Genomic DNA, 12,258 nt, shown 5'->3' on the forward strand with positions numbered 1-12,258 from the left:
TCACAGCACTGCTCCAGGGGAAAAAAATTCACTATTTGGTACATTAACTCATCTTGGTTCTTCTATCACAGACTATACCCACTTCAAGATTGCTTAAGGCTATTTCCAGTACACAAGTGTAAAGCAGAATGAAATAATTGTCTCTCCAGCTCCAATGCAGCTCAACAAAAACTTGATAAGATAAAGAAGGTTAGAGTGATATTTGGGTTCAGGACATATACATTGAACATTTGATTTTGGCTAACAGTCTTCACATCTGAAAAGGCATTGCGCATTTAATTTGGAGTGCAGCTCTGAACAATGGGTTCCTAAAAACTGTAAATCCCAGCCTAGAGGATGCTGATTAAAATTCATTTGGATGTGTATGGCGTGAATCAGGAGGCGTGAAGACTGTATGTAGTTTCAAAGAAAGCATTGTCCATACATTGTAAATATGGAGATGTCCTTTGAAGTTTGGCACATTAAATATCGAGCCCCCATGTTGGGCCAGCCAGACTTTTCCACAGAAAGTGTCTCCCTTTAACGCCTGCTGTACCTTGTTTTGTCGAATAAAGAAGCTGCTTTGTATCTACCGGTAATTTTCTCCAGTACCGTCATTCACGTAACAAGAACACAATAATAAAAACACAATAAATACATAAAATAGGTTATGTACGTAGATTGTATGTACAGTACTTTGCAAAAGTCTTAGGCACATATATATAACTAGGATATAAAGTAATTTTACTCATTGCACTGTATTGCTGCAGCAAAACAAAAACAAATTTCATAACATATATGAAACGATAAACCTGATTCTGATATGGGTCTACTGTGGAGTGAGAATGGGAAAGGGGCAGGGAGAGGAAGCATCAGAGATATTCTGTATTAATCAACTGTTTGGAATCAAGTAGCCTTATGTCTCAGGGCTGGGTGAGACTGCACCTATGCCACCCCTCGCCCCTCTCTGCCACTTGTCCCACATCCTCCTGCAGCACTCCACCCTCACCATTTCCAACATCCTTTGCTTCTGCTAGATTCATCAAACTCGCTCTCTGCTCCACGTTGACAATTTGTGAGTCTGGTGTTCTAGGCATGGATGCTGCTCCTTGGCCTCCTTACTGATTGAACTGGGCCAGTCCATAAGCAGGGTAGATGGTATCATTCACGATTTTACTAGCTGTTTTCCAGCACAGTTCTGTACATATGTCTTTGACGGCAGGTAGATTGGTGCCAGTGATGCATTGTGCAGTTTTAGAGCCTTTTCCCGCCACAGCGCAGTTTACACACCATGTAGTGATGCAGCATTTTGGGATGCTGTCCGCTGTGGATCTGTCGAAAGACATGAGTATAGATGTGCATAGTCCAGCTCTCTTCAGCCTCCTCAGAAAGTAGAGGTGTTGTGACCTTTCCTGATTGAGTAGAACGTGTTCCGGGACAATGAGAAAACATGTGAGATGTGAACACCCAGGAGTTTTAAACTACTCACAGTTTCCACTGCTCTGCCACTGGTGTGAGTGGTATGTGTGCTCCTAAAGTCAAGAACAATCCCCTTAGCCTTGTTGACATTGAGGAAGTGATTGTTTGCCTAGCATCAGGTCTTGAGCTCTTCCATCTCCTCTCCGCAGGCAATACTGAAAAGGATTTAAGCAGGCCACTGGAAAACTTTTCAATTTTTTCCTTATCAGAAACTTTCTCTTTATAAAATATATTTTAATCACAACATATACACATTAAATACAAACACGTTTTTTTTCATTCATTATAACATCAATACATTCCCTTACAATCAATGACCCCACACGTTTATTGCTTAAATAATGCAGAGATTTTTAAAGATTATTTAGAGATACACCACAGTAACAAGCCTGCACCATCCAATTATACCCACATGACCAAATAACTTACTAACCTGTACGTATTTGGAAAGTGGCAGGAAACCAAAACGCTGTCCCACACTGTCACAGGGAGAACGTACAAACCCCTTACGGACAGTGGTGGAATTGAGGCCAGGTTGCAGGCTCTGTATTAGTGTTATGCTAACTTCTACACAATCACATCACCCTTGTTTGAGAAGACCCCACCCCTGTGTCCAAATACAGTGGAACCCTAGCCTGCAGTCTTTGCTCACAGAGCCTTGGCTACACTGAGCTGGACTGCAATCCTCAGCAAGTACTTCTGCGACCTGGAAAGAGTCAGTTTTTAACAGCACACACTTCTAAACATCTGCTCACATTGGAAGAGCAGGCAGATCAAAGTGTATCTTGATAATCTTCCAACAGAGGTCGATGTTTGCCACAGTGCAAATCCCCGGTAGCAACCTGTGGATCGAGTCCCGATTTACACAGCTGCTGAGCAGAAATGTTGACAAGGACCACAACAGCTCTTTCTAAACCTTCTCAATGAATGTATGGTCCACAAGAAGGTGGATGATTCGCTCACATGCACCACAGCTGTTTCAAGTGCAGTGGGATTGAGGCTCCGACAGCATTTGATGGGGTCTGTCATTGATTCTATTATAGTTATTATTCTATATTACTGAGTATGTCTGCAAGAAAATGAATCTCAGGGTTGTATATGGTGACACATATGTATTTTGATAATACATTTACTTTGAACTTTGAATGAATAAAGGTCAGATTGAAAGCAATACAAGGATCCTCTAACTTTCCAACTGATTGGTCCACTGAATAGGTCAAATAACCAATGTGAAAGGCACATAGTTCATCGACATCCCCTCCAATGCTATCACATATATCCTGTAGAACCAGAATCAGGTACAATAGCACTGGCGCATGTTGTGAAATTTGTTGTTTTATGGCAGCAGTGCATTGCAATACATAACTACAAATTACAATATGTGTATATAAAAAAATTACACAAGTCATGCAAAAGAAAGGAAAAAAAGTGAGGGAGTGTTCATGTGATCATGGTCCATTTGGATATCTGATGGCAAGGTGGAACAAGCTGTTCCTGAAAGATCGAGTGTGAATGTCTTCTAGGCTCCATTACCTCCTCCTTGATGGCAGCAATGAGAAGAGAGACTGGGTGATGAAGGTCCTTAATGATGAATGCTGACTTTTTGAAGCATCACCTTTTGAAGGTGTCCTGGATGCTGGAGAGACTAGTGTTCACAATGGAGCTGGCTGAGTTTACAACTCTCTGCAGCATTTTCTGATCTTGTGCAGTGGCCCCTCCATACCAGACAGTGATGTAACCAGTCAGAATGTTCTCCAGGGTACATTATATAGAAATTTGTGTGTGCCTTTGGTGACATACCAATTCTGCTCAGACCCCTGATGGAATATAGCTTTCTTCATAATTGTGTCAATATATTGAAGCTAGGATAGGTCTTCAGAGAAGCTCACACTTTCCACTTCCGATCCCTCAATGAGGACTGGCGTGTGTTCCCTTGACTTCACCTTCCTGAAATCCTCTATCAATTCTTTAGACCACTGACATTGAGTGTAAGGTTGTTGTTGCAACACCACTCAACCAACTGCATTGCTTCCTTGAACAAGTGCTATCCCATGAATAAAAAGGATTCTATTTTCTATATTGGGATCACATTCTTATGGAGAACGTTTGTAGAGTGCTTGGCAGATTTGATGACAAATGCAACACAAGATGCCGCAAAAACTCAATCTGTCAGGAAGCATCTGTGGATGGGAAAGGACAGTTGACCTCTCGTGTCCAGATCCTTCATCTGGGCTAAAATATATTCATTTCCCTCCAACAATGCGGGGTCTTTTATGCTGATTCCAGCTTCTGTTGTCTGGTGGCCCCCAGCTGACAAACACCGCTATTGAGGCTGGGTAACGCAGAACAAGGGAGGAAAGTGTCAGGATAGGGAGGAGAAGCCATTTAAAGTCAGAGAATAGATGGGTAGCTGATGGCTGGCATGAACACATTGAGCAGAAGGATCCATTCCACGCAATGAGGAAGATATATTTTATTGATTAGGATGATTTATTACACTGGACAACTATTTTTTTTTGGTAGTGTTGCTTCCTCAGAATTTATTTTTTTGTTTATGATAGACCACTTGTGGAACACAAATACAATTCTGGGCTAATGGCATCACGTAGGAATTTGGAGAAACAGGGAAGTAACTTTTATTGAATTTAATTTGTTTCACTGAATAACGGTACTGGCACTTTGCAGTAGTTTAACTAAGCTAAAAGCGTTTTGTTGATGATTTTCATTTGTACTCAGTGCCTGAAGCTTCTCGCTTAAGTGTCCAACAATAATCAGCCAGCATTGATGGATTCCAGTTGCCCTGATTCTGTTTCTCCATGACTGCAATGTCCTGGTGAAACCTTTCACCATGCTCGTCACTGACAGTGACAAGATTTGCAGGGAAGAACTCTAAATGGGAATGCAGAAAATGAGTCTGTCGGGACATGCTGCACTTTCTGGTTTTGTATGCTTGAGCATGTTGTCAACCAGCTGCACGTAGTTGCCAAGAAATTTTTCAACAACATCCTGGAATGCTTTCCATGCAATTTTCTCCAGTCTCACTAGAAGCTCTTTGAAATACCTGTTATTGAGAACCTGTTGATTCGTGGACCAACAAAAATGCCTTCCTTAACCATAACATCAGTTACTCTGACTTGAATTATCAATTGAAAAAACAAATAGAGGCGATTTCAAAAAAAAAGGTGCATGATATTAAAATCACTGTGGAATTTTCTTGATTAATGGCCCAAAGTCCACAAGATACCCCCAAAATCATTCAGGAAGCAAAATCTTTGTTGTTCAGCATTCTCCAGAGGTCTGCAGTTGCCCGCTCTGTGTATTCAAGGCAGAAATAGGGCATTATAAGGAATTAAAGGATGTGGAATTAGGTTGGAAATGTGGAATTACTAAATGGCAGAGCAGCCCTGAAGAACCATGTTCCTACTTTATGTGTTGTGTACTGAATGAAAGCATTGTTCCATGGTGATTGCAAGTATTTTATAGAACTCCATTCACCAACATCTATAAGCTGGTGGATTCTAACACTGGGAACTTAAACACTCTTGTCAGCTGATTGATATTAAAGTGAACTAATGAACTGTGCAAGTGATTTTGAAGTCTAATTTTAACTGCCTCTCAAAGCAGAACAAGCAAGGAATGTAAGCTAATGGATCATTTCACTGGTTATTTTACACAAAAATTCCCATAACAGTGTAGGTTTCCACCTGGTGCTCCAGTTTCATACCTAGAACACAGAAATCTACAGCACATTACAGGCCGTTTGGCCCACAATGTTGTGCTGACCATGTAACCCTCTCTAGAAACTGCCTAGAATGTTCCTACTGCATAGCCCTCTATCTTTCTAAGCTCCATGTACCTATCTAAGAGTCTCTTAAAAGTCTCCATTGTATCTGCCTCCACCACTGTTGTCAGCAGTGCGTTCCACACACCCACCACTTTGTGTGAAAAATTTACCCCTGACATCCCCTCTGTACCCACTTCCAAGCACCTTAAAACTATGTCTCCCATGTTAGCTATTTCAGCCCTGGGAAAAAGCCTCTGACTTTCCACACATTCAATGTCTCTCATCATCTTATACACCTTTATCAGGTCACCTCTCATTCTCCGTCACTCCAAGGAGAAAAAGCCAAGTTCACTCAACCCATTCTCATAAGGTACACCCTCCAATCCAGGCAACATCCTTGTAAATCTCCTCTGCTCCAACATTTCAAAGATGTGTGGATTAGTAGGTTAATGGGGCACAATGGAGTAATTGGGCAGTGCAAGCTCATTGGGCCAGAAGGGCTTGTAACTATGCAGTATCTCTCAATAAAACAGTATGATCTGCATTACTTCAATCAGTGCCTAGTCATCTCTTCAGAGGTTTAAACACTCACCACTGTGGTAGAAGATGAGTGTTCAAGTTTATTACGGAGCTTAACAGAAGACCCCATACTGCAGGTCTGAGGTATTATGAATGGAGGTGGCCCACAGCTGTGCTACCATACACAGCTTCAATCTGATCAAATTTGCACATGACACTTCATTGATTTCTAGCCTACAGAGGAAAAGTTAACACCCTGACACAGTGGTGTCAATCTCTCCCTCAAGATCCGAGAAGCAAAGAGCTGATTGTGGATTACAGGAGGGACGGAGACAGGCTCACCCTGATCTGCATCAATGTGACTGCAGTTGCGAGGGTGAGTTCCTCGGTATACACATCACCAAAGATCTCACCTGGACTGTACACACCGGCTGTGTGGCAAAAAAAAAGCAGCACAACCGCATCTTTTCCATCTCAATGACTTGAAGTAGTTCGCCATGAGTCCCCTAATCCTCAAGACCTTCTTCAAGGGCACCATTGAGAGCATCTTGACTGGCTGTATCACCACCTGGTATGGGAACTGTACCAACCATCATCACTGGGCACTGCAGAGAGGTACAGACTGCCCAGCGCATCTGTGGGTGCAAACTTCCCTCCATTGAGGGCATTTATAGCAACAGGTGCAAAAAGAAGGCCTAGAAGATCATTGGGGACCTTAGTCACACCAACTATAAACCGTTGCAGCTGCTTGTGTCTGGCAAACACTACCGCAGCATTAAAGCCAGGACCAACAGGCTACGGGACAGCTTCTTTCTCAAGCCATTAGACTTAAACATTCACACGTCTGTACATTGCAACGGAGTGATACTGCAAAGATTTTTACTCCCTCACGTTATGGGACGGATGTAAGATTTAAGTACTTTCAATTCAACTTCTCAGCACTGTCAGGTAAAGTATCCAAGGAAACTCCTCCAAGGAAGAGCATGGGAGAGATTTATCACAGCATTCAGTACTATACAGACACCTCAAATCAACATCAAAACCGTTTACCTTGTTGTAAGATTGAAATCCATTAGGCTTTTCTTCCTTAGGAGTTCCTAACGTTTCTTTTTGGTCATGGAGCCTTACCATTAACCGAGGGGGTCCATGGACCCCAGGTTGGGAACACCTACTCTACCTCTATTACCCATTCTATTTTCTACATCACTAAAGTGACTATATTTAAAAAGGACTCTTCGAGATGTCCGAAAAGGGATGCAGGAGGTGTTTCATGAAAGTAAGTCTCTCTACGTATCACTGCGCCTCAAAACACACAGAGCACAGTGCCTGGGCCACATCCTTGAGCTCAGATGCCAGAATGGTCGTTGTCATACCTGGTGATGACGTGCAAGAGCTGGGAACTCAGCACTGCTTGCTTTGCCTTCTCCGGGTAACTGTAGGCAGAGAGCTCCTGCACCATATTGCCAACGGAGTACAGATAGCCCGTGTGCGGCAAGGAAAAGAAACAGAAAAGGCTGAGCATTTCCCTCTCCTTCCTCCCCGGAGAACCGTTCGGTTCCAAGTCTCCTAGACCAAAGCAGAAAATAATAGTCAGTTGGCCTTGTGTAGTCACAGCCAGAGCCACCTGGATTTCAGCAGACAATTGCCCTTCTCCAAACCCATACGCAGACAGACAGACACCCCAGAAGGCAGTGACATATTACACACTGATGTGGAAATGTGTATTAAGTAGCCTCCTTATTAAAAATTAGATGGCCAACAGCTTTGAAAGGCTTAGCTTATCACAGCAGAAGGTTGCCGAACATTTAAAGCAATCTTTCAGCTTCAAAAATATCAATAGTTGGGACATAGTAAAGTAGAGGGGTCTTGGTTTCTATTCTACACAAGATGCTGTCTTTGTTGCATACCTGTCCTGTTAAGTTGTGTTCGTTTTTTTTCCCCTCATGTACAAGGGTATCAGACGATACATGCAAAGTTATTATAAAGTCAAAATAGTTACTACCCTATCATTGCTCATTTATTAAATCTATAAACTTCATATAATCAGCATTAATCCCTAAATTTGTGTAATAAAACTGAACTCATCAGAAATAGGTTTCAATTTTAACATCTTCGTTCCAGCACATTAGTAGCTTGATTGCAAATTATTAGCACTTTACATCTTCAGCTTTTCTGCATTTGCTCATAAACATAGACCATAGAAAATAACAGCACAGTGTAGGCTGGCCCACGATGTCGTACTGACCTTTCAACCTACTCCACGATCTATCGTCCCCTTCCCTCGACATAGCCCTCCATTTTTCTTTCATTCATGTGCCCACCTAAGAATTTCCTAAATGCTCCTAATGCATCTGCCTCAACCATCATCCCTGGTGGGGCATTCCACACACCCACCACTCTTTTTATTAAAAAAAAACACTTACCTCTTACATCCCTCGACATGTTGCTCCGTCCACTTTGTACTAGCTATTTCCACCCTTGTACCTCTTTGATTATGAAACCTAAATTTCTTTGTGCCTCCTCTTTTTGTAGATCCATTTCTGGTTTTCTGTTTCTCATTTACTCTGTTGTGATGATTTGGTTTAAAATCAACTTCTAACTAGACTTTGTTTATTGGCTTTGCCCATACCTTGTTGGTTGGATCGAGTCTGTCAGGCGAGTCAGAGCCCATTAAGCAGAGGGTAGGGTGCAATTGTCTTCGAGAAGTTGTAACTGTGTGGGGGATTCATTGTGTTGGAAGAGGCAGAGGATTTATTTATTGAAATACAGTGAGGAGTAGGCCCTTTTGGCCCTGTCGAGCCACACCGCCCAGCCACCCCAATTTAATTGTAGCCTAATCACAGGACAATTTACAATGACCAATTAACCTACCAACCAGTAGGTCTTTGGACTGTGGGAGGAAACCCACGCAGTTAAGGGAAGATTGTATAAATTCTTTAAAGGCAGTGTTGGGAATTGAACCTAGGTTGCTGGTACCATAAAGTGTAGTGCTATCCACTACACTACTGTGCCACTTGTGCGGGGAGTGATTGAGAGAAATGTATGCATGAGGACTCACCTGCAGTAGCTGGAAGGGGAAAAACACAATCTTGAAGGAAGCTAAACGTAAAGGAGATGGCCAAAATTACTGGGAAACACATGTCGAAAGGTGAAGTGCTGTGTGTGGCTGATTATGGATTTTTCACAAAGAGACCCTTCTGGTTCTGCTTGACTTGTGCTGTGAATTTGCACGGACCAATGAGCACAGCAGTCAGCTTCAAGACTTCCTTCTTTTCCTTCCCCATCTGACAGAACCACACACAACTCAATTCACAGAAAAGTCCACCAGAGTCAAAAGGCTGTGGATTCACTCACCACCCTGAACCACCTCTCAAACCCCATCAGTTCTGAGTGTAGATTTGAGGCTGAAAGTTCTGCATAAAACTAGGCTCCTGCAGGAAAGCAAACAAGTATAGCTTGACACCATACAATCAACATACATAGAACATAGAAATTTACAGCACATTACAGGTCCTTCGGCCCACAATGTTGTGCCGACCATGTAACTTATAATGCATTCTATGTTACAGTACCTGCAGAAAATATTGGGAGCAGCTGTAGGGAGTGCAGTGATGTTTTCTCATCCAAGTAAATATGGGATAAATCTGGTGCAAAACGCCTTGGAATAAGGGGAAAAAAAATCAAATTAAAATTATCTTTCAATTGTTAAAACATTCAACGTAACAAAAATCAGAACTGTGTAATGCATTGGTGCCAGTGACCTATAACCTATCCCTCAATGTCAGCAAGACGAAGGAATTGGTTGTTGACTTCAGAAGGAGTAGCGAAGAAACTGTGATGATTGTACGCTCTAGTATCAATTGTTGGTGACAATAAAGTATCTAGTATCTTAAGTATCATGGTTTGTTAAACAGTCTGTTGTTTCAGCTGTTGGAGATAACAGAAAACGAGGAACTCAGGTAGTTGATTGTTAGGTTGAGCTGTTGACAATTGAGTTGGTCGCAAGTGAGTTTCTGTAATGACCACCAATCAACTGATTGAGTTGTAGATAAAGGCCAAGCATTTGGAGGACACTCAATTGAACAGCGCACTGGCGATGTCCGTTTGTACAGTGACAAAACGTTGGCCAATGGACTGCCAAGATCGGAGAGCAGATCAATACAACCTGTTTCGGCTGTGAGTGGCACACAGCTGAATGATTTAATTAAGCTTTAAACTGGAATGAAGTGAATTAGTGAGATTTCAATGGGAGCATTTGGGAGAAAGAGAAATAAACAAACAAAAGCACAAATCATAAGAGCATGCAGCACAGAAGCCCTGCAGTGTTCCCATTTTTTTGTATTTTTTATTGAAATTCATCAAACATCTCCATAAGATGTATTTCAGATATTGCACATATATATCATATAGTCATATATGCCACAAATCTCCACATAATATTTATCTGATGTATACTCTTATAGAAAAGAGGAAAGAAAGAACAAGCAAAAGGAGAAAACTATGTACAGGCAGAGAGTGATTTTTTTTTAACAGCATATTCATTGATTTGTGATGATAAAAATCAGGCCTATGAGGTGTTATGTAGTTAAACCATTTTCCCCAGTATGAATCAAATTGTTCCAACTTATGTTTAACAGATGCTGTTATCTTCTCCATTTTGTAAATGTCCATTGTAATTTCCATCCATGCATTCAAGGTTGTGATAACAATTTCCTAGTAAGAGTTCCCATTTTAAGATATACAAACATCATTGAATCAGTTAACATTATCTGTTCTAGATTAAAACAACCTTTGCATGATAGCCATCTTCATTCCCCCACCGCTTCCATTCCCCTGGTTGTAACCCCTTTTGCAAGTGGAAATATTCCCCCTCATTTACTCGGTACAAACACTTGATAATGATAGAAGGTGGATTTTTGTGTTGGGTTTGAGCTCAGAACACTGTTCACATTTGGCAAGGGGATGATTCAAAGTGATTCCAACTAGTTCCTGTATAATTGTATAAGAGGCAACAACAGTTATGTCAGCGTCATGAGTGTGGTATCAGCCTGTGGATCATTTTCTCCAGCTTCCCTTTAGTGACACCGTCCATAGTCAACAGAAGGGGAACCAGATCTACCGAGGGGATTACCAAAAACATATTGTAGTTAACAAAGATCCAGCAACTCTCTGTAGTGAGATTCTTATTTCAGACTGTGGGTCATAATCGAGTAGTCACTGACTCCAAAATCTAAACCTGTGTCCCACTGCTCCTGGACACAATACACCAAAACTGAACAATAGTGACCTTTGAGTTCATGAGAATAATCCGGGGATGAAAAGACTGATGCACGAGGAGTGTTTGATGACTCTGGCCTTGTTCGTGCTTGAGTTTGGATTGGGGGGGGGGGGGGGGGTGAACCTGTCTGGACACGCCCCCCCCCCCCCCCCGCTGACTGCTCCTGTGGCTCCTCCCATGGACCCCAGTATAAAGGCGATTGGAGACACAGCCCTGGCCTCAGTCTCCAGGATGCAGTGTGGTGGTCAATTGCTGCTTGTTCTTTCTTCCAGCCAATAAAAGCCTATCTCTCACCTTACGTCTCCAAGAGTTATTGATAGTGCATCAGGGTGGAATCTCACTCAAAACTATTTACTATTGAAAGGCCTTGATTAATAAATGTAGAAAAGATGTTTCCTATACTAGGGGACACAGCCTCAGAATAAGAGGACTTCTCCTTAGATCAGAGACGAGAAGAAATTTCTTTAGCCAGAGGTGGGATTCATTGCCACAGAGGCTATGAAAACCAAGTCATTGGGTGTATTTAAATAAGTTAATAGGCTCTTGATTAGTAAGGGCATCAAAGGTCAAGGGGAAAAGGGAGGAGAATGGGGCTGAGAGGGATAATAAATCAGCTATCATGGAATAGCAGAGCAGACTCAATGGGCTGAAAGGCCTAATTCTAATCCTTTGTTTTCTGGTCTTAGTTCTGTCTTAATTCAAGGGAATGGGTGAACAGGCCAGCCAGCAGCAATTTAAACAAACTGTGGCGACCCATTTCCTGGCGCATCCGAACCCACTCACAATTAGATAGCCTACGGGGGTTTGCGAGCACAGAGCTTTGGAGCCTCTGCGCCATGGGGGGCCGGTTGAGGGAGGCTTAAAAGTGAGGCTGAAGTTTTCGAATAAAGTTTTTTCCTTCGACTGCAGTTACCGACTCCGTGTCGTAATTTTAGCGCTGCGTGAAGCACACCGCTACAAAACCTTTACACCATACTCTTCCAGTCCCTCAGACAATTAACCATCACATACATGAGCAGAAATTAGGGCATTGACTGTGTCAATTTGCAGCAATGTGGTGAGGAAGAATTGACCATTTGGACCAGCATTAGGATTTATTTAAATCAAGAAAAAAACTACTTGTCAAGTAAAGCAGATACATGGTTTGAAACAATCAATTTAAAATCTGAATAGTTAACTTAAAACCACACAGCACTTACCACAGCTAATGGTAAACATA

General features: G+C 42.1%; 1 protein-coding gene across 4 annotated transcripts in view; it reads right to left on the minus strand.

Annotated features, from left to right (window-relative positions):
• hps3 (HPS3 biogenesis of lysosomal organelles complex 2 subunit 1) overlaps positions 1-12,258 on the minus strand; it is a 65,847-nt gene that overhangs the window by 38,225 nt on the left and 15,364 nt on the right. For all 4 annotated transcript variants that reach the window (XM_059993317.1, XM_059993325.1, XM_059993300.1 and 1 more), the window contains exons 5-6: positions 9,334-9,419; positions 7,135-7,327 (exon numbers count right to left, since the gene is read on the minus strand). In XM_059993317.1, the coding sequence (XP_059849300.1) occupies positions 7,135-7,327; positions 9,334-9,419 (279 nt within the window). The remainder of the gene's footprint in view (positions 1-7,134; positions 7,328-9,333; positions 9,420-12,258) is intronic.

The sequence above is a fragment of the Hypanus sabinus genome, chromosome 2, assembly GCF_030144855.1.
Source record: "Hypanus sabinus isolate sHypSab1 chromosome 2, sHypSab1.hap1, whole genome shotgun sequence".
NCBI classification, from domain to species: domain Eukaryota; kingdom Metazoa; phylum Chordata; class Chondrichthyes; order Myliobatiformes; family Dasyatidae; genus Hypanus; species Hypanus sabinus.